We start from the raw sequence: 14,702 nt of genomic DNA, 5'->3' as shown, positions 1-14,702 counted from the left end.
GATATGTTTTTTTATGTAAGAGAAAAGGGGTAAGTGTAGTATTTATTATAATTTGATCAATGGAAGTTTTATTTTAAGGTTTTTAATACACTGTTTGCAAATAATTGTAACTAGCCGGCAACAGTTGGCTGTCGCCGATTGTTACATGCTAGGAAATTCGGTCTTTTGGGCCTCGCTTTATCGACCCTGCGGGCCTTTGTTGATCGGCTCTATGGGCCTCGGTTGATTAATTAGAATCTCAGGCACTGTGAAATTTCACCCTTTTGAGCCTCATAATTTATTAGTTTTGCTGTCATGAAAAAAAATGGTGTCACTTTTCGTTGATAAATAGAAACCTAGGTATTTGTTGATGATTGAATTCTAAATCTAAAAATAATTAAAATACAAAATTTAAATTTAAGTAGGTTCTTAAATACTTGGTAACGTTTGAATTCCAAAACAAAAAAATATTTCTTTTCAAATATAGAATTTTTTTTGCAAATGTCAAACTCTGCTTTTCTCACCATCAGGAGTGCACTTTACTTCGAAATGCGATATTCAAAAATGTATTGAATGTCAGTTTATATTATTTTAGTATTACGAAGAATCCAGTAAAAAGAAATTAATGAATAGAATTTTACAGAAGTTATGGAAATATCTAATTGGGATCGATAAAAAACGAATTTTGTTTGTAAATTTTAAGAAACAAACTTTTTTCATACGTCAAAAAAATAACACCTTCCCACTTTTTTGTTATACTAAACATTTTCGTCGAATGCAACCCTAACTTTTTTTTAGAAAATAAATTAAAGATTTCTAAAAAATATGCTCTAGGCAAAGATTTACATTTCACTAAAAGCCGCACGCAAATCGGTCCACTGAGGACACACAATACATACGAACATTACCTTTTATATATACAGACAAATCTTGCATACAAACTCTTTATATACTTCCTACATACTTATAGACACAATTTACTTAAATAAATGTTATAAAAGCACGTCACACTCCAAGTACGTAGGAAGACCCTTCTGGCTACACATTTTATTTTATCTGTGGTTCGGCTGTCAAGCACGAAGTGCGCGTCCCTATCCGGTGGATTACAAATTGCTATATTGCAATATTATTGGACGATTAAACGAAGTTTTTACTTACAGATTCCTGCAAAAGGTAAGTTACTATTCCAGTTTGTAAATTAGAACAGTGTTATATATATATTTGATTTGTAGCACCGTAGGAGGCCAGAGATGGGCAATTGTAACAGTGAATTCCAGCTCAATGACCATATAATTAAGAATAGTCCAGAAACCGCATACGAGCACCAAACAGGCGACTAAACTACTCATAAATGAGTAGATTTACGTTTCGACCCATTAGTTTCTTTGTAGACGTCGCTCAGGACGCAACTTCTGATTTAAATTCAACTATGCCGTGTTGTGTCCTTTTGAAGTGTAGAAATACTGCTAGGATCTTAAAGAAACAGGATGGAATCACATTCCATCTGTAATAAGCAAATGAATTTGTAAGTAGCAAATACATTACTTAAAAATAAAATTATTTTTCAATCTGTCAGATTGTCGAAGAAAACAAAATGAACATCTCGTTAGTATTGGTAGTAATTTTTTTAACCCTACTTTGCTCATCTAATGAGAGAACCAATGAAAATTGGACCTCGGATTTAACAACTCTGTGGTGTACATTTGACCGATATTATCTTTGAAACATTAAATATTATTTAACATGATATAAAAATATCCGTTTTGAAAAATTTTGAAAAAACAAAATTTGTTTTATATTTTAAGTTCAAAGTTCATTAATTCAATTACTCTTTTTAAATGATTCTTAACTTATCTACTCTGTTGTGTCAATCAATGTTTCCGCGTGCACAATAAAATTTTAAAGAAATTAACAGATTGCATTTTTTTACCTTATATTTGTGTTATGATTTTATTTTCCCATCAAGCAACATTACGCTGCGACCTCACAAATGCGCGCGGCGAAAGTAAGGCATAGTGGGGGAATTATTAAACACAGTCCGATGTATTCAAATATGATTCTACGCTCCTTCTGGACTATTCTTAATTCTATAGTAAAGAGTATGTTTGTAGAAAAACACTAGGTTATGTATATTGTAAATCGTGAATGAACATAGGTTAATATATGTGTACATGTAAAAGAACTGTTTGAATATTACAAAGTAGGATAGTAAGTGTACAATAGTGATTAATAATGTTAGAATAAGTAAAGATGTAAATATTATGATTCAAATATATACTGGACTATGTTTTTCATAGAACTTAATAAAATATTTAAAAAAAAGATAGTTTACAGTTAGCCATCACTCAGTGCATAGAAAAAATAGGTAACTGAATGTCTAAAAATCGACTTATCCTTTCTTAAATCTTTGGGAAGACACAACAAGAAGCCAATATATGTTTAAAAGAAAAATATTCGTTGGGCCGTAAGAAATTGCCAGCGGCAATAAGTCTATTATTTTTTTATTATGAACAATTGTAAATTATGGTCAGTAGAGATTTATTATTATTTATATCTATTTAGTAGTTTTAAAATGTGTCATCTAAATCAAACGTGCAGAAATTAAAACATTATGTACGAGAATATGAAGTCGACTTTCTCAGGCGTAATGATGAATGTCACGCAGTGTGTAAAGTAATCATTTGATTCTGCCAATGACTAAAGGTGGCATGATTTGTTCATACAACACACTATTTAATTAAGACACAATTTTTTATTACAATAACATTAAGACTGAATAAATATTTTGTAATAAATAATATGATATAAATTGTGATTATTACATGTTATTATGAAATCAGTAACCGAAATATACTTATTTATATAATTTTTATAAATATAGTTATTGTCATTAAGTTTTAATGTAAAAAAATCACTTCAAAGACAAACCGGCGTATTGCCGGCTTTGTGTGTCAGTGACAAATTGATCTTAGACGGTGATTCGCCGGCTTTGTGTTGCAATGGGTTAAAACCGACCTTCTTTAATTTCAGCATTGTATTTTATAACATGTATAATTGTATTATTTAAATATATTTATTTCATTTCATTTTTTTGCATAACAGGCCAGGAGGCCCGGTCCAATTACAGTGGTGAGTTACATCATAACACACACATCACAACACACACCACACACCCATCACAACACACACCACACACCCATCACAACACGCACCCAGGCTTGAGAAAAATCACACTGAATTTTTGTGTTCTCACCGGAAATCGAACCCGGAACCTTCCGTGAGTAAGTCAAGCGTCTTGACAACTACACCACGGAGGCCGCCATAATTGAGTATAGACTCATTTGAGTGTTCCCTCCCACAGAAATCTTTAGTAAAAGACGAAAGACTTATTCGTATTGAAGGTAAACCATAGTGTAACCTTAATTCTTGCTTAAGGTGTTCTTTATTTTTTCAAATAAATTATGCGTAAGTTTGTTGCAACGGAGAGGGAAACATTTTTGAGAAGGGAATATGGGATTCTAGGCATTTACGCATTTATGTTTGAACATCCGCATTTCCTCAACTCTTCCATGTGTTGACTTTTGTGAACGAAAAGAGCTGTAACCTTTCTCATGTGGGTGAGATTCATCCGGCTGAACCAATTTACCTACTGGGCAACGCCTGAAAACAATTACTTAACAATACTTCTTCTTTTACTAGGTAGTTAATTTAACAATTTTCAACAACAATCCAGCCAGTCCGCAAGCATTTGGACATGCTCAAAACATCGTTAAATTATGTGTATTTAATTTCCAGGATAAATCAGGAGCTTACTTTGTATCTATTCATAAAAGAAAATAATATGGAAATCGCTTCAGTAAATATAAAGTCTGAACCGGGGGCTGGCGATGTAGAAAGAGATATACCCATACTCCATACTGGGGAAGGAAATCTATGTGCCTACAGAAGTGAGGAGCCAGGTCTCGCTATCGTAAAGGCTGAACCGGGAACCAGTACACACCAGCCTGACGTAGAAAGGACAACCGACGTAGAAAGAGATGTTTTCCATACTGAAAAAGGTGCGCTAACTCTTTACAAAAGTGAGGAATCGAATGTGGCTACTGTGAAGGCTGAACCGGGAACTGGCGATATAGAAGAAGGTATACTCTATTCTGAGGAAGGCCCGCAACATCACTACAGAACTAAGGAGCCAGGTGTTGCTACCATGAAGGCTGAACCGTGGACTGATGATACAGGATATATTCTCTCTGCTGGGGGAGGCGCGCAACAACCCTATGGAACCAAGGAGCCAGGTGTTGTTACCGTGAAGGCTGAACCGGGAACCAGCACCGACCAGCTTAGGAAAACCAGTGAAAATATTACATACACAGAAGTGCATATTGATTACCCTGACATTAAACAAGGATGTTTGGATTCCTCTCGTCACAATGAAATTGCATCAAGTAAGTATTACTCCTTTCAACATTTTCTTCTTCGGATAATAGTACGAAGAGAATGTAAAATAAACTTCCATTATTATTGGCGTACAATCGAGATGGTAGAAGAGTAGCCAGCCATTTACCGAAAATATAACAACAATTGAAGTTTGTGGAAGGTACAGCCGTGGGTTTTTAAGAAGCACGCGGTTATGACTTATAACAATATAAGTTCTTACCGTTCCATTTATTGTGATAAGTCCTCGCTTTTTATGTCGTAAATAAAAAAAAGCGAAAAAAAACATTTATCCTTTTTTCTATGATTCTTTAAACTACAGTAAAAAATAGCATAATTTATGTTAAATATATCCACACATTTAATCCATATTAACAAATATTTATCTATTTTAAAAGCCGATTCTTTTTTTTTAATGAATTGTTCACGTCCATAAGACTTTTTCATGCATAGAAGTTATATAAAACATGAGTGTATAAACAATATAAAATATAAATAAAACAATTTTAAGAAATAAAAGATTGAACAGTGCTTAGAAGTTAAAGTTAGTTTAAAAAATTAAATGAGTATATAAACAACAAAAATTTCAAAAGATGTAATGTAAAAAATATTTTTTTTAAATACTTAAACCCTTGACCCCTTTTAATAGTTTATTTTGAGATTCAAAGAGGTTTTTTTAAAATTATTTTTGTTTTTGTTTTAGGTTTGCAAACCAGCCAGAAATATTCTGCTTGCTCGGAGCGTAAATTTAAACGTTCACAAAAAAAAAAATTGAAATCCCACATGCGTACTCGTATCAATAAGAAACCTTTTTTTTGCACAGAGTGCCAATATAAATCTACAAACAATGGTCATTTGAAATTACACATGCTAACTCATACCGGTGAGAAACCATTCTCATGCTCAGAGTGCCAATCGAAATTTTCTCAAAAGGGCAGTTTAAAATCACACATGCGAATTCATACCGGTGAGAAACCATTCTCATGCTCGGAGTGCAAATTCAAATGTTCTCAGAAATGTATTTTAAAAAACCACATGCTGACCCATACCGGTGAGAAGCCATTCTCATGCTCGGAGTGCCAATTCAAATGTTCTCTCGCGAGCATTTTAAAAACACACATCGCAACTCACACCGGTGAGAAACCATTCGCATGCTCAGAGTGTCAATTCAAATGTTCTCGTAAAAATGGCCTCAAATCTCACATGTTGACTCATACTAGTGAAAAACCACTATCATGCTCAGAATGCGAATTCAAATGTAAACAAACGAGAAACTTGAACTCACACATGTTAATTCATACCGGTGAGAAACCGTTCTCATGCACATTGTGCCAATTTAAATGCAAAAAAAGAGTTCATTTAAAACGGCACATTTTAACTCATACCGGTGAGAAACCATTCTCATGCTCAAAATGCCAATTTAAAAGTGCCCGTAGAACTTCTCTCAAAAACCACATGCTTACTCATATGGGGGAGAAGTCATTCTCATGTTCAGAATGCCAATATAAGTGTTATCTGAAAGATACATTAAAAAACCACATCTTAACCCATACCGGTGAGAACAGATTTTCATGCTCATTGTGCCAATTTAAATGTTCACAAAGAAATCGATTGAGTTCACACATGTTAACACACACCGGTGAGAAACCATTCTCATGCTCAGAGTGCCAATTTAAATGTTCACGAAATAGCAATTTGAAATCACACATGTTAACTCATACTGGTGAGAAACCATTCTCGTGCTCATTGTGCCAATACAAATATTTAAAAAAGAGTCATCTGAAATCACATATGCTTACTCATACCGGTGAAAAACCATTCTCGTGCTCAGAGTGCCACTATAAATGCTCACAGAAAAGCAATTTGAAATCACACATGCGAATTCATAAGTGAGAAACCATTCTTATACTCAGGTTGTTTAATCACGTTTTCTGAAAAAGCGGATTTTATTTATCATTCATTAAATCAAATTGGTGAGAAAGTTCTCAGATTGACATTACTAAAAATTAGTTTCGTAGCTGTCAATTCTTTATGTGCCTCCTTAATATTTTCCAGCCCTAAACATTAGATTTGATGTGATACTTTCACGAGTAGACTTCGCTTATACTCCGACCTCTGACCACTCTTACTGTGGGTAAAGTGTTGCAGCTATGAATAATATTCACAAGATCAATCTGCTTAGTGGGAACAAAAATTAGGATGAAAAAGACGATTTTCTTAATAATTCATATAAAAATTAATTCGTCAGTACCTGACCACTCAGTACTGCGGTTTACGAATTTCACAAGATAATAAAAATTCCGAAATATTTGAATACTTACATGAAAAATAAATTTCATGAAATGACGTTAAAAGTAACAGTTTTATTTTTTTACTATTTAAACCTGACTTGATTTATGTTACTAAAGCTAGGGTTTCCTAGGACAGCGGTGCCCGCATCTTAACGGCCGTAGTGAACGGTGATGCGGTGGACAGCCGTCGTAACGGTGCCTAGAGAGTGGTTTCCTAGGAAAACGGTGTTATCAACACCATTTAACACCGTTTCTCTAGGAAACCCATCTCTAGTCGACGTTACGACGGCTGTCCACCGCATCACCGTTCACTACGGCCGTTAAGATACGGGCACCGCTGTCCTAGGAAACCCTAGCTTTACATTGATATAGGCCGAAAACACCTAACTAAAAACCATAAACTTTTTCATTTTATTTAACAGAATTTCTCTCTGCAAATCGTCAATTTCAAAAGTACCACTAGTAGCATATAATATTTTTTAAAAACGTAAACAAAAACGCTGACTTTACAGCTACGTGGAAAAGCAGTATTGTTGCATATTCATTTTATTGTTGCGAACTCCTGGATTTAATAAATATTAATATACCAACAAGTAGAACTAGACAAAATTGTTATTATTGTCACCCTTTTCTAACCAACGATCTTTGTCACTCACCAATACCGCGTATACACAGACTAGGAAACAAATGTACCTCTCATATCGACATTTTTAACTCGAGTCTCTGCGAATTCAAATCATATCTTTGTAAATATTTGATGATGTTCTATAGTAACGATTAATGAATTATTTGCAAAAGCTACTTATGCTAATGATCTGGTGATAACTAATTTATGTTCATAATATACCGACTTTTTTTATATATTTTGTATGCTGACATACATAGGTACATGTATATGCATATTTTTATTGTTACTTTTCTTTTTATACCCATGTTTTAATATTGTTTTTTAGTTTTTTAATGTTTGTGTATGTAACTAACTCATTTTATTGTTATATTTTATTTTGTAAAAGGCAACTGAGCCGTATAATAAATAAATAAATATAAAAGCATACTAAACAAATATTTATCCTTGCAGTCATTCCCCAAACCTATTCCGTTTTTTTTTATGTGTACGCCATAGAATTAAAAATAGTCCAGAAGGAGCGTAGAATCATATTTGAATACATCGGACTGTGTCCAATAATTTCCCCACTTAGACACACTTTCACCGCGCGCATACTTGAAGTCACCGAGTAATATTGCCAGATCGCGAAGAATATAACCATAACACAAATGTAAGGTAAAAAAAAAAAAAAAATTTTTTAATTTTTTTAAAATTTTATTGTGCACTCGGAAACATTGATTGACACAACAAAGTAGATAAGTAAAGGGTTATTTAATAAGAGTAATTGAATTAATGAACTTTGAACTTAAAATATAAAACAAATTTTATTTAGCATAAAACGGATATTTTTATATGATGTTAAATAATATTTATGAGCAAAGAACGGTAAAAAAATTACTACCCTGGCAGCTCTAACGAAATTTCCATTTTGTTTCTTCGACAATCTGACAGATGGAAAAATAATTAAATTAATGCATTTGTGACAAACACATTCATTTGATAATTACACATGAAATGAGATTGCATCCTGTTTCTTTAAGATCCTAGCAGTATTTCTACACTTTAAAAGGACACACCACGGCATGGTTAAATTCGAATCAGGAGTTGCGTACTGAGCGACGTCTACAAAGAATGGGCCAAAATCCAAAACTACTCATTTGTGAGTAGTTGAGTCGCCTTCTGTTTGATGTGCGTATGCGGTTTCTTGACTCTTAATTCTATGGTTTTAAGTGTAAAAATCTCATTTGAAACAGACGCACTGTCAGAGTATGCAAAATCTGCTTCAATTAGTAAAAACATGTGTATTTTACCCAGTGTTATTTTTGTTGTTTATGTTTTTTTATTTGTTTTTCTTAAAAACATCGTTTCTTTTGTTAGAACATGTGATCAATTTGAGAAACAAATTGTAGTACGTTTCATCGGTCAAATTACTTTTCATTTTTCATTAATTAAATTTAATTTTTATTAGTTATTTTTGCACCACAAGAGGCCAGGAGCCCCAATTACAGTAGTGAATTACATCACCCGGGCTTGAGAAAAATTTAATTTTAATTTTTGTGTTCTCACCGGGAATCGAACCCGGAACCTTCCGTGCGTGAGTCAAGCGTCTTGACCACTACACCACGGAGGCCGCATTATTTCAATATTGTTGTTTAAGACTGATTAAAGTATGCATTGTTATAATTTGAAACTCTCCCTTCCCGGTGATGTGCGGCCAGTATACATTTCATCTAATAATTTTTATATCTCCATAAATATAATAAATTATGGGTTGAGATTATCCCAATTCCTTCGTTATACATTTACGTATAGGTGAAAATGTGTTTTTTATTAAATAGTTACCTAATGCTTATTGAGAACATAAAAAGCGTTTTATCAAAAATCGGAGATATTACCGATACAATAGAAAGTTTACCATGTTGCGGTCGTAGTAAAAGAGTAATCCTAATATACAATTGTCTCACACACTCTTTACGCCTCCCTCCCGATAATACAAGTATATTTGGGAGCAAGAGAAACAATTTTTATGCGTCAAAAGCGCGAACAGCAAAGTTTTTCGTACTTCTTCCAGACGCCCGTTAGCTGCATTAGTAGCTCCCGGCTTTCGTAGGGGTGGTTCTTTTGCGCGCATTGAGAGCACAAATTAATGTTTTTTTAATGTTTTTGGCATCTATAAATAATTGAAGCAAAAGCCGATGAATATTACACTTTTTATGATTTTAAATCTCTCATTTTTTGCATGTGTAGTGACTACACAGCACCATAAAGCGCGGATGTTTTTAAAACTAAAAGGGATCGGTTAAATATGTTTTATTTACCAATATTAACAGAAAATGAATCAAAATCTAATAAAATACACCTTTTAAATATATATGGGTGGGCCCAATAAGGCTTGGATGTCGGTAACGTATTTTTTTACCAAGACACCAGTTAAGAGTTAATTTAAATATAACAAAACGCAATGACAGAACAATCGAACCGTTTGCTACTGCTGCGGTCGAACATTATTTTCCATTAAATACAAGGCATACTCGGAAACCTAAATAGACTAAAATACTAGTTGGGCGCTTAGTTTCGCAGTGTATACATATATATTCTTTTATCAGTGTATGGATAATTGTTTCACACTTTATATATTATTATACCCGGTACAGACTTGTCGAGGCAATTAACATATAATTCAACAATGTTTTAAGTATATCCAAAAAAAATGTTATGAAAACGTGTCACATTTTAAGTACGTAGTAAAGACTTTAGAATGGCGACAAGTTACAATTTGTCTGTGGTTCGTCCGCGTCAAGCGCGAAGTACGTGTCTCTATCTGGTTGGTTATAAGCACCGCGTTGCAATATTATTGGACGATTATACGAAGTTTATACATACACATCACCGCAAAAGTAAGTAGCGATTCCAGTACGCAAAGTACAGCAATATATATTCGATTTGTAGCACCGCAACACGCCAGGATCCCAATACAACCGTGAAGCCAAGCCAGGCTTGAGGAAAATGTAATATTTTGTTATTGTGATCTCACTGGGAATCGAACCCGGAACTCTCGTGCGTGAGGCAAGCGTCTTAGCTAAAGGTAATGTATTCTGCTCCTTGCGTCTTTCCTGGGGCGTTTTTTGGTGTGTGGAGTGTGAACAACGCTGGATTTGACAGTTGACGGTAGCCATAACCATAGACAACATGATAAATTGTTGTTTATCTTTTTCAGGATCAATGCTACCCAATGAAACAATGTGATATTAAGGTGATTCTAAACTAAAACATGAATCTAGTTAATCACAGATGGCGCTTTTGTAATTTTGTTTATCGGAAAATGCAATTTTTGCGGTTATTTTCAATGGAAATTTTGCAAAACTTGGTTTGCGGAAACTTTAAACTATATTTATTGTAAACAAATACCATAAAAATATCATTTAAGTCCTGTTCACAAAATGGTGTACAAAACAAAAAATAAGATAAGCTATTTTTTGTTTTCCTCGTAAATAAATACAGTTCACTGGCGAAAAATCGGCGTTTAATATAAAATGTATACAATATATTGCGTCTGAAAAATAGTGAAGAGTATCTAATACATAAAAGTGAACATTAAATTACAATTACTATGGCGACTGATTTCCTGACATTTGGCTTGCTAACCGCCGGCTAAATGCAATAAATAACATGATAAATAAAAAATAAATAAATAAAAATAGCATTTTTGGAATATTTTCCATATTTACACCGGTGAAATTAAAATATGTGATTGCGCAGCAGGATTATACGTCGCAAAACGCAAATATTTTGACAATTGATAATAATAGGTGTTCACGGATGTTGCATTGTGATCGTGAATACGATTAATAACCATGGTGATATCACGTCGCTTTTTAGCACGTCGATAGTTTTTTTGTAATTAACCAACTATACTATCTCTATCTACCTCGGTATGTTCTATTGATTCGTCATCTCAACGTCATATGATCGAATCCAAAAAATGAAATACCCATAAATATAATTACATTACAAGTGTACAATTAGCTGGTTTAAGTGGCCATTTTACACACAGTGTAAAATTATTCCTTTTGCCTGTGTTTAAATATCTACATTTTATAATTTCTTCCTGTGTTAATTTTAGTGAAGAGCTGAAACCTTTATTGTTGTGAAGATGTTGCGTAGGATATGGAGTACTGTTTTTTGTAAGGAATTAGTGGTGTAGAAAAAAAATCTCATAAGAGATTTTTGGATTAGTCGAGATACTGCAATAATTTTTTTTTTGATTTTGTTGAGTGATGTTAGGATACGCCACTCAGTATAAACGTATTCTAAACAAAATGTAACTTTTATTATTGTTTAAGGAGTTCGTTATTTAATTTTTAATATAAATTATATATATTTCATTTCCAGGATAAATCAGAGGTTTACTTTTTATCTATTCTTAAAATAAAATAATATGGAAATCGCTTCAGTAAATATTAAGTCTGAACCGGAGACTGGCAATGTAGTAGGAGATATTCTTTATACTGGGGAAGGAGAGATATGTGCCTACACAAAAGAGGAGCCAGGTGTTGTTATCGTGAAGGCTGAACCGGGGACCAGTACTGACCAGCCTGATGTCGAAAGAAAAACTGACGATGTAGGAAGATATGTTCTCCATATTGAAAAGGGTGCGCTTACTCCCTACAGAAGCGAGGAACCAGGTGTTGCTACTGTGAAGGCTGAACCGGGAACTGGCGATATACAAGGAGGTATTCTCTCTTCTGAGGAAGGCCCGCTACATCACTACAGAAGAAAGGAGCCAGGTGTTGCTACCATGAAGACTGAACCGGGGACTGGCGACATAGAAGGAGATATTCTCCATACTGGGGAAGGCGCGCAACAGCTCTACAGAACTAAGGAGCCAGGTGTTGCTACCGTGAAGGCTGAACCGGGGACCAGTACTGACCAGCTTAGGATAACCAGTGAAAAAAATGCCTACACAGAAGTGCATATTGATTATCCTGACATTAAACAAGGATGTTTGGATTCCTCTCGTCACAATGAAATTGCCTCAAGTAAGTATTACTCCCTTCCACATTATCTGCTATGAGATTACGTTTGGCAATTATATGGCAACCGTCCGTTTTCGAAAGACGATGGTGATGTATACTTAATTAAGTATACATCACCATCGTCGTTAAAACGATCGGTTCGACCAATTGATACCATGCCTAATTTTACTGAATTAAAAGTAATATTGTTTACAAATGAAAAAATGCAAATTACTTTTGATTTTTCAAGTAATCATAGTTTTGTGACCATTTTTCCCTTCAGTTTTATTATCAACGTCGCATTATTTTTAAAAACCCTAACCATTTTATCCCTTTTAGCACATTATTTTAATATTTAAAGAAATTTCCTTTATTTTTTTTTCAGGTTTCAATGCCAGCAAGGAATATTCCGATTCCTCGGAGCGTAAATTTAAATGTTCACAAAAAAACAAATTAAAATCTCACGTGTTAACTCGTACCAAAGAGAAACCATTTTCATGCTCAGAGTGCCAATACAAATGTTCACAGAAAGGTCATTTGACATTTCACATGCTAACTCATACCGGTGAGAAACCATTCTCATGCTCAGAGTGCCAATTCAAATGTTCTCGTAAAAATGGCCTCAAATCACACATGTTGACTCATACTAGTGAGAAACCATTATCATGCCCAAAGTGCCAATTTAAATGTAAGCAAACAAGAAACTTGACCTCACACATGTTAACTCATACTGGCAAGAAACCGTTCTCATGCACATCGTGCCAATTTAAATGTAAAAAAAAAGTTCATTTAAAACGACACATGCGAATTCACACCGGTGAGAAACCATTCTCATGCTCAAAATGCCAATTTAAAAGTGCTCGTAAAACTTCTCTAAAAAACCACATGCTTACTCATATGGGGGAGAAGTCATTCTCATGTTCAGAATGCCAATATAAGTGTTATCTGAAAGATACTTTAAAAATCCATATTTTAACCCATACCGATGAGAACCGATATTCATGCTCATTGTGCCAATTTAAATGTTCACAAAGAAATCGATTGAGTTCACACATGTTAACACATACCGGCGAGAAACCATTCTCATGCTCAGAGTGCGAATTTAAATGTTCACGAAATAGTAATTTAAAACCACACATGTTAACTCATACTGGTGAGAAACCATTCGCATGCTCATTGTGCCAAAACAAATATTTTAACAAAAGTCATCTGAAATCACATATGTTAACTCATACCGGTGAAAAACCATTCTCGTGCTCAGAGTGCCATTATAAATGTTCACGTAAAGGCAGTTTGAAATCACACATACGTATTCATTTAAGTCAGAAACCATTCTCATGCTCAGGTTGTAGAAACACATTTTCTAAAAAAGCGGATTTAATTCATCATTCATTAAATCACATTGGAGAGAAAGTTCTCAGAGTGACATTACTAAAAATGAATTTCCTAGCATACCTGTAATGTATTGTTAATTGTTTTTGCACCTCCCCAATATTTTCCAGCCCTAAACATTAGATCCAAAATAATACTTTCACGTGTAGACACCGCTTTTACCTAGACACCGCTTGACCTCTGACCACTCATACTGTAGGTAAAGTGTAGCAATAATAATACATATTAACCAATCTGCTTAATGAGAACAAAAATAAGGATAGAATAGACAATTTTTTAAATATCAAATATATAAATTGATTCGTTGGTACCTGACCACTCAAGTACTGCGGTTTACAAATTTACTAGATAAGAAAAATACCAAATTATTTGAATACGTACATGAAAATTAAGTTACATAAAATGACATCATTTGGGAAGAAAATGAGCATAAAAATAAATAATTCATTAAGGGAATGTAAATCAGGGGTGCCTCAAGGATATATTCTGGGTCCTAAACTGTTTATAATTTATGTGTCAATGATTTGTAATGTTTTCATAGAAGTAAGGAGATTTATTCTTGCAGATGACACCGCATTTAGTTATTTCCAATAAAAACCCATTAGAATCTCAAAAGATACTACAATAAATTTAGATAGATTTTAATAAATTGTTAAACTGGGCTCATGACTAAGGTCTTATTTTAAATTTTAAAAAGACTAAATGCTTGTACATGAAATATTCACATGCCAAAAAAATATGTTTTGCCTAATATTATTGCTCATTGCATAAATTGCTTGCATGATGGTATCTCTAACCCGTGTAATTTCAAACTCGTAGAATTTGAAGAGTACAAGTATTTGGGTATTTTTATAGATCATAATTTTAAATGGGATTGTCATACATTTGAACTTTGTGATCGATTGCAAATTCTTGCGAGTACTTTTTATAAGTTATCTTTTATTTTGTCTAAAATCACTTTGAAAAATATTTATTTTTCTTTAGTAG

General features: G+C 33.7%; 1 protein-coding gene, 1 long non-coding RNA gene and 1 other non-coding gene across 4 annotated transcripts; 2 read left to right on the top strand and 1 right to left on the bottom strand.

The window, feature by feature from the left end:
• The first annotated feature begins 1,037 nt into the window (after positions 1 to 1,037).
• LOC148274854 (uncharacterized) lies at positions 1,038 to 6,764 on the top strand. The gene is made up of 3 exons (XM_088236536.1): positions 1,038 to 1,152; positions 3,775 to 4,421; positions 5,114 to 6,764. The coding sequence occupies exons 2-3, from the start codon at positions 3,821 to 3,823 to the stop codon at positions 6,301 to 6,303; spliced, it is 1,791 nt and encodes a 596-aa protein (XP_088092662.1). The 5' UTR covers positions 1,038 to 1,152; positions 3,775 to 3,820; the 3' UTR covers positions 6,304 to 6,764.
• Positions 3,279 to 3,394, bottom strand: LOC148274855 (U5 spliceosomal RNA). Its single transcript, XR_015824191.1, has one exon. It is a non-coding gene; the product is annotated as a U5 spliceosomal RNA (small nuclear RNA).
• A 3,344-nt stretch (positions 6,765 to 10,108) lies between the features above and the next one.
• Positions 10,109 to 12,776, top strand: LOC148274853 (uncharacterized). 2 transcript variants are annotated; one of them, XR_015824185.1, is made up of 3 exons: positions 10,109 to 10,205; positions 11,701 to 12,347; positions 12,709 to 12,776. It is a non-coding gene; the product is annotated as an uncharacterized LOC148274853 (long non-coding RNA). The 2 variants fall into 2 exon arrangements; XR_015824186.1 differs by lacking the exon at positions 10,109 to 10,205 and adding an exon at positions 10,286 to 10,393.
• Positions 12,777 to 14,702: the final 1,926 nt, after the last annotated feature.

Source organism: Micrasema longulum, unplaced genomic scaffold, assembly GCF_059751315.1.
Source record: "Micrasema longulum isolate JH-2025_06_02 unplaced genomic scaffold, ASM5975131v1 h1tg001567l, whole genome shotgun sequence".
Lineage (NCBI taxonomy): Eukaryota > Metazoa > Arthropoda > Insecta > Trichoptera > Brachycentridae > Micrasema > Micrasema longulum.
This window is presented reverse-complemented; position numbering and strand designations above follow the sequence as displayed.

Excerpts from the sequence above, each read along its gene's own strand:
- LOC148274854 (XM_088236536.1), top strand. The coding sequence starts at position 3,821 with ATGGAAATCGCTTCAGTAAATATAAAGTCTGAACCGGGGGCTGGCGAT. Across the intron at positions 4,422-5,113 it reads TCACAATGAAATTGCATCAA|GTTTGCAAACCAGCCAGAAA; the intron begins GTAAGTATTACT and ends TTTTTGTTTTAG.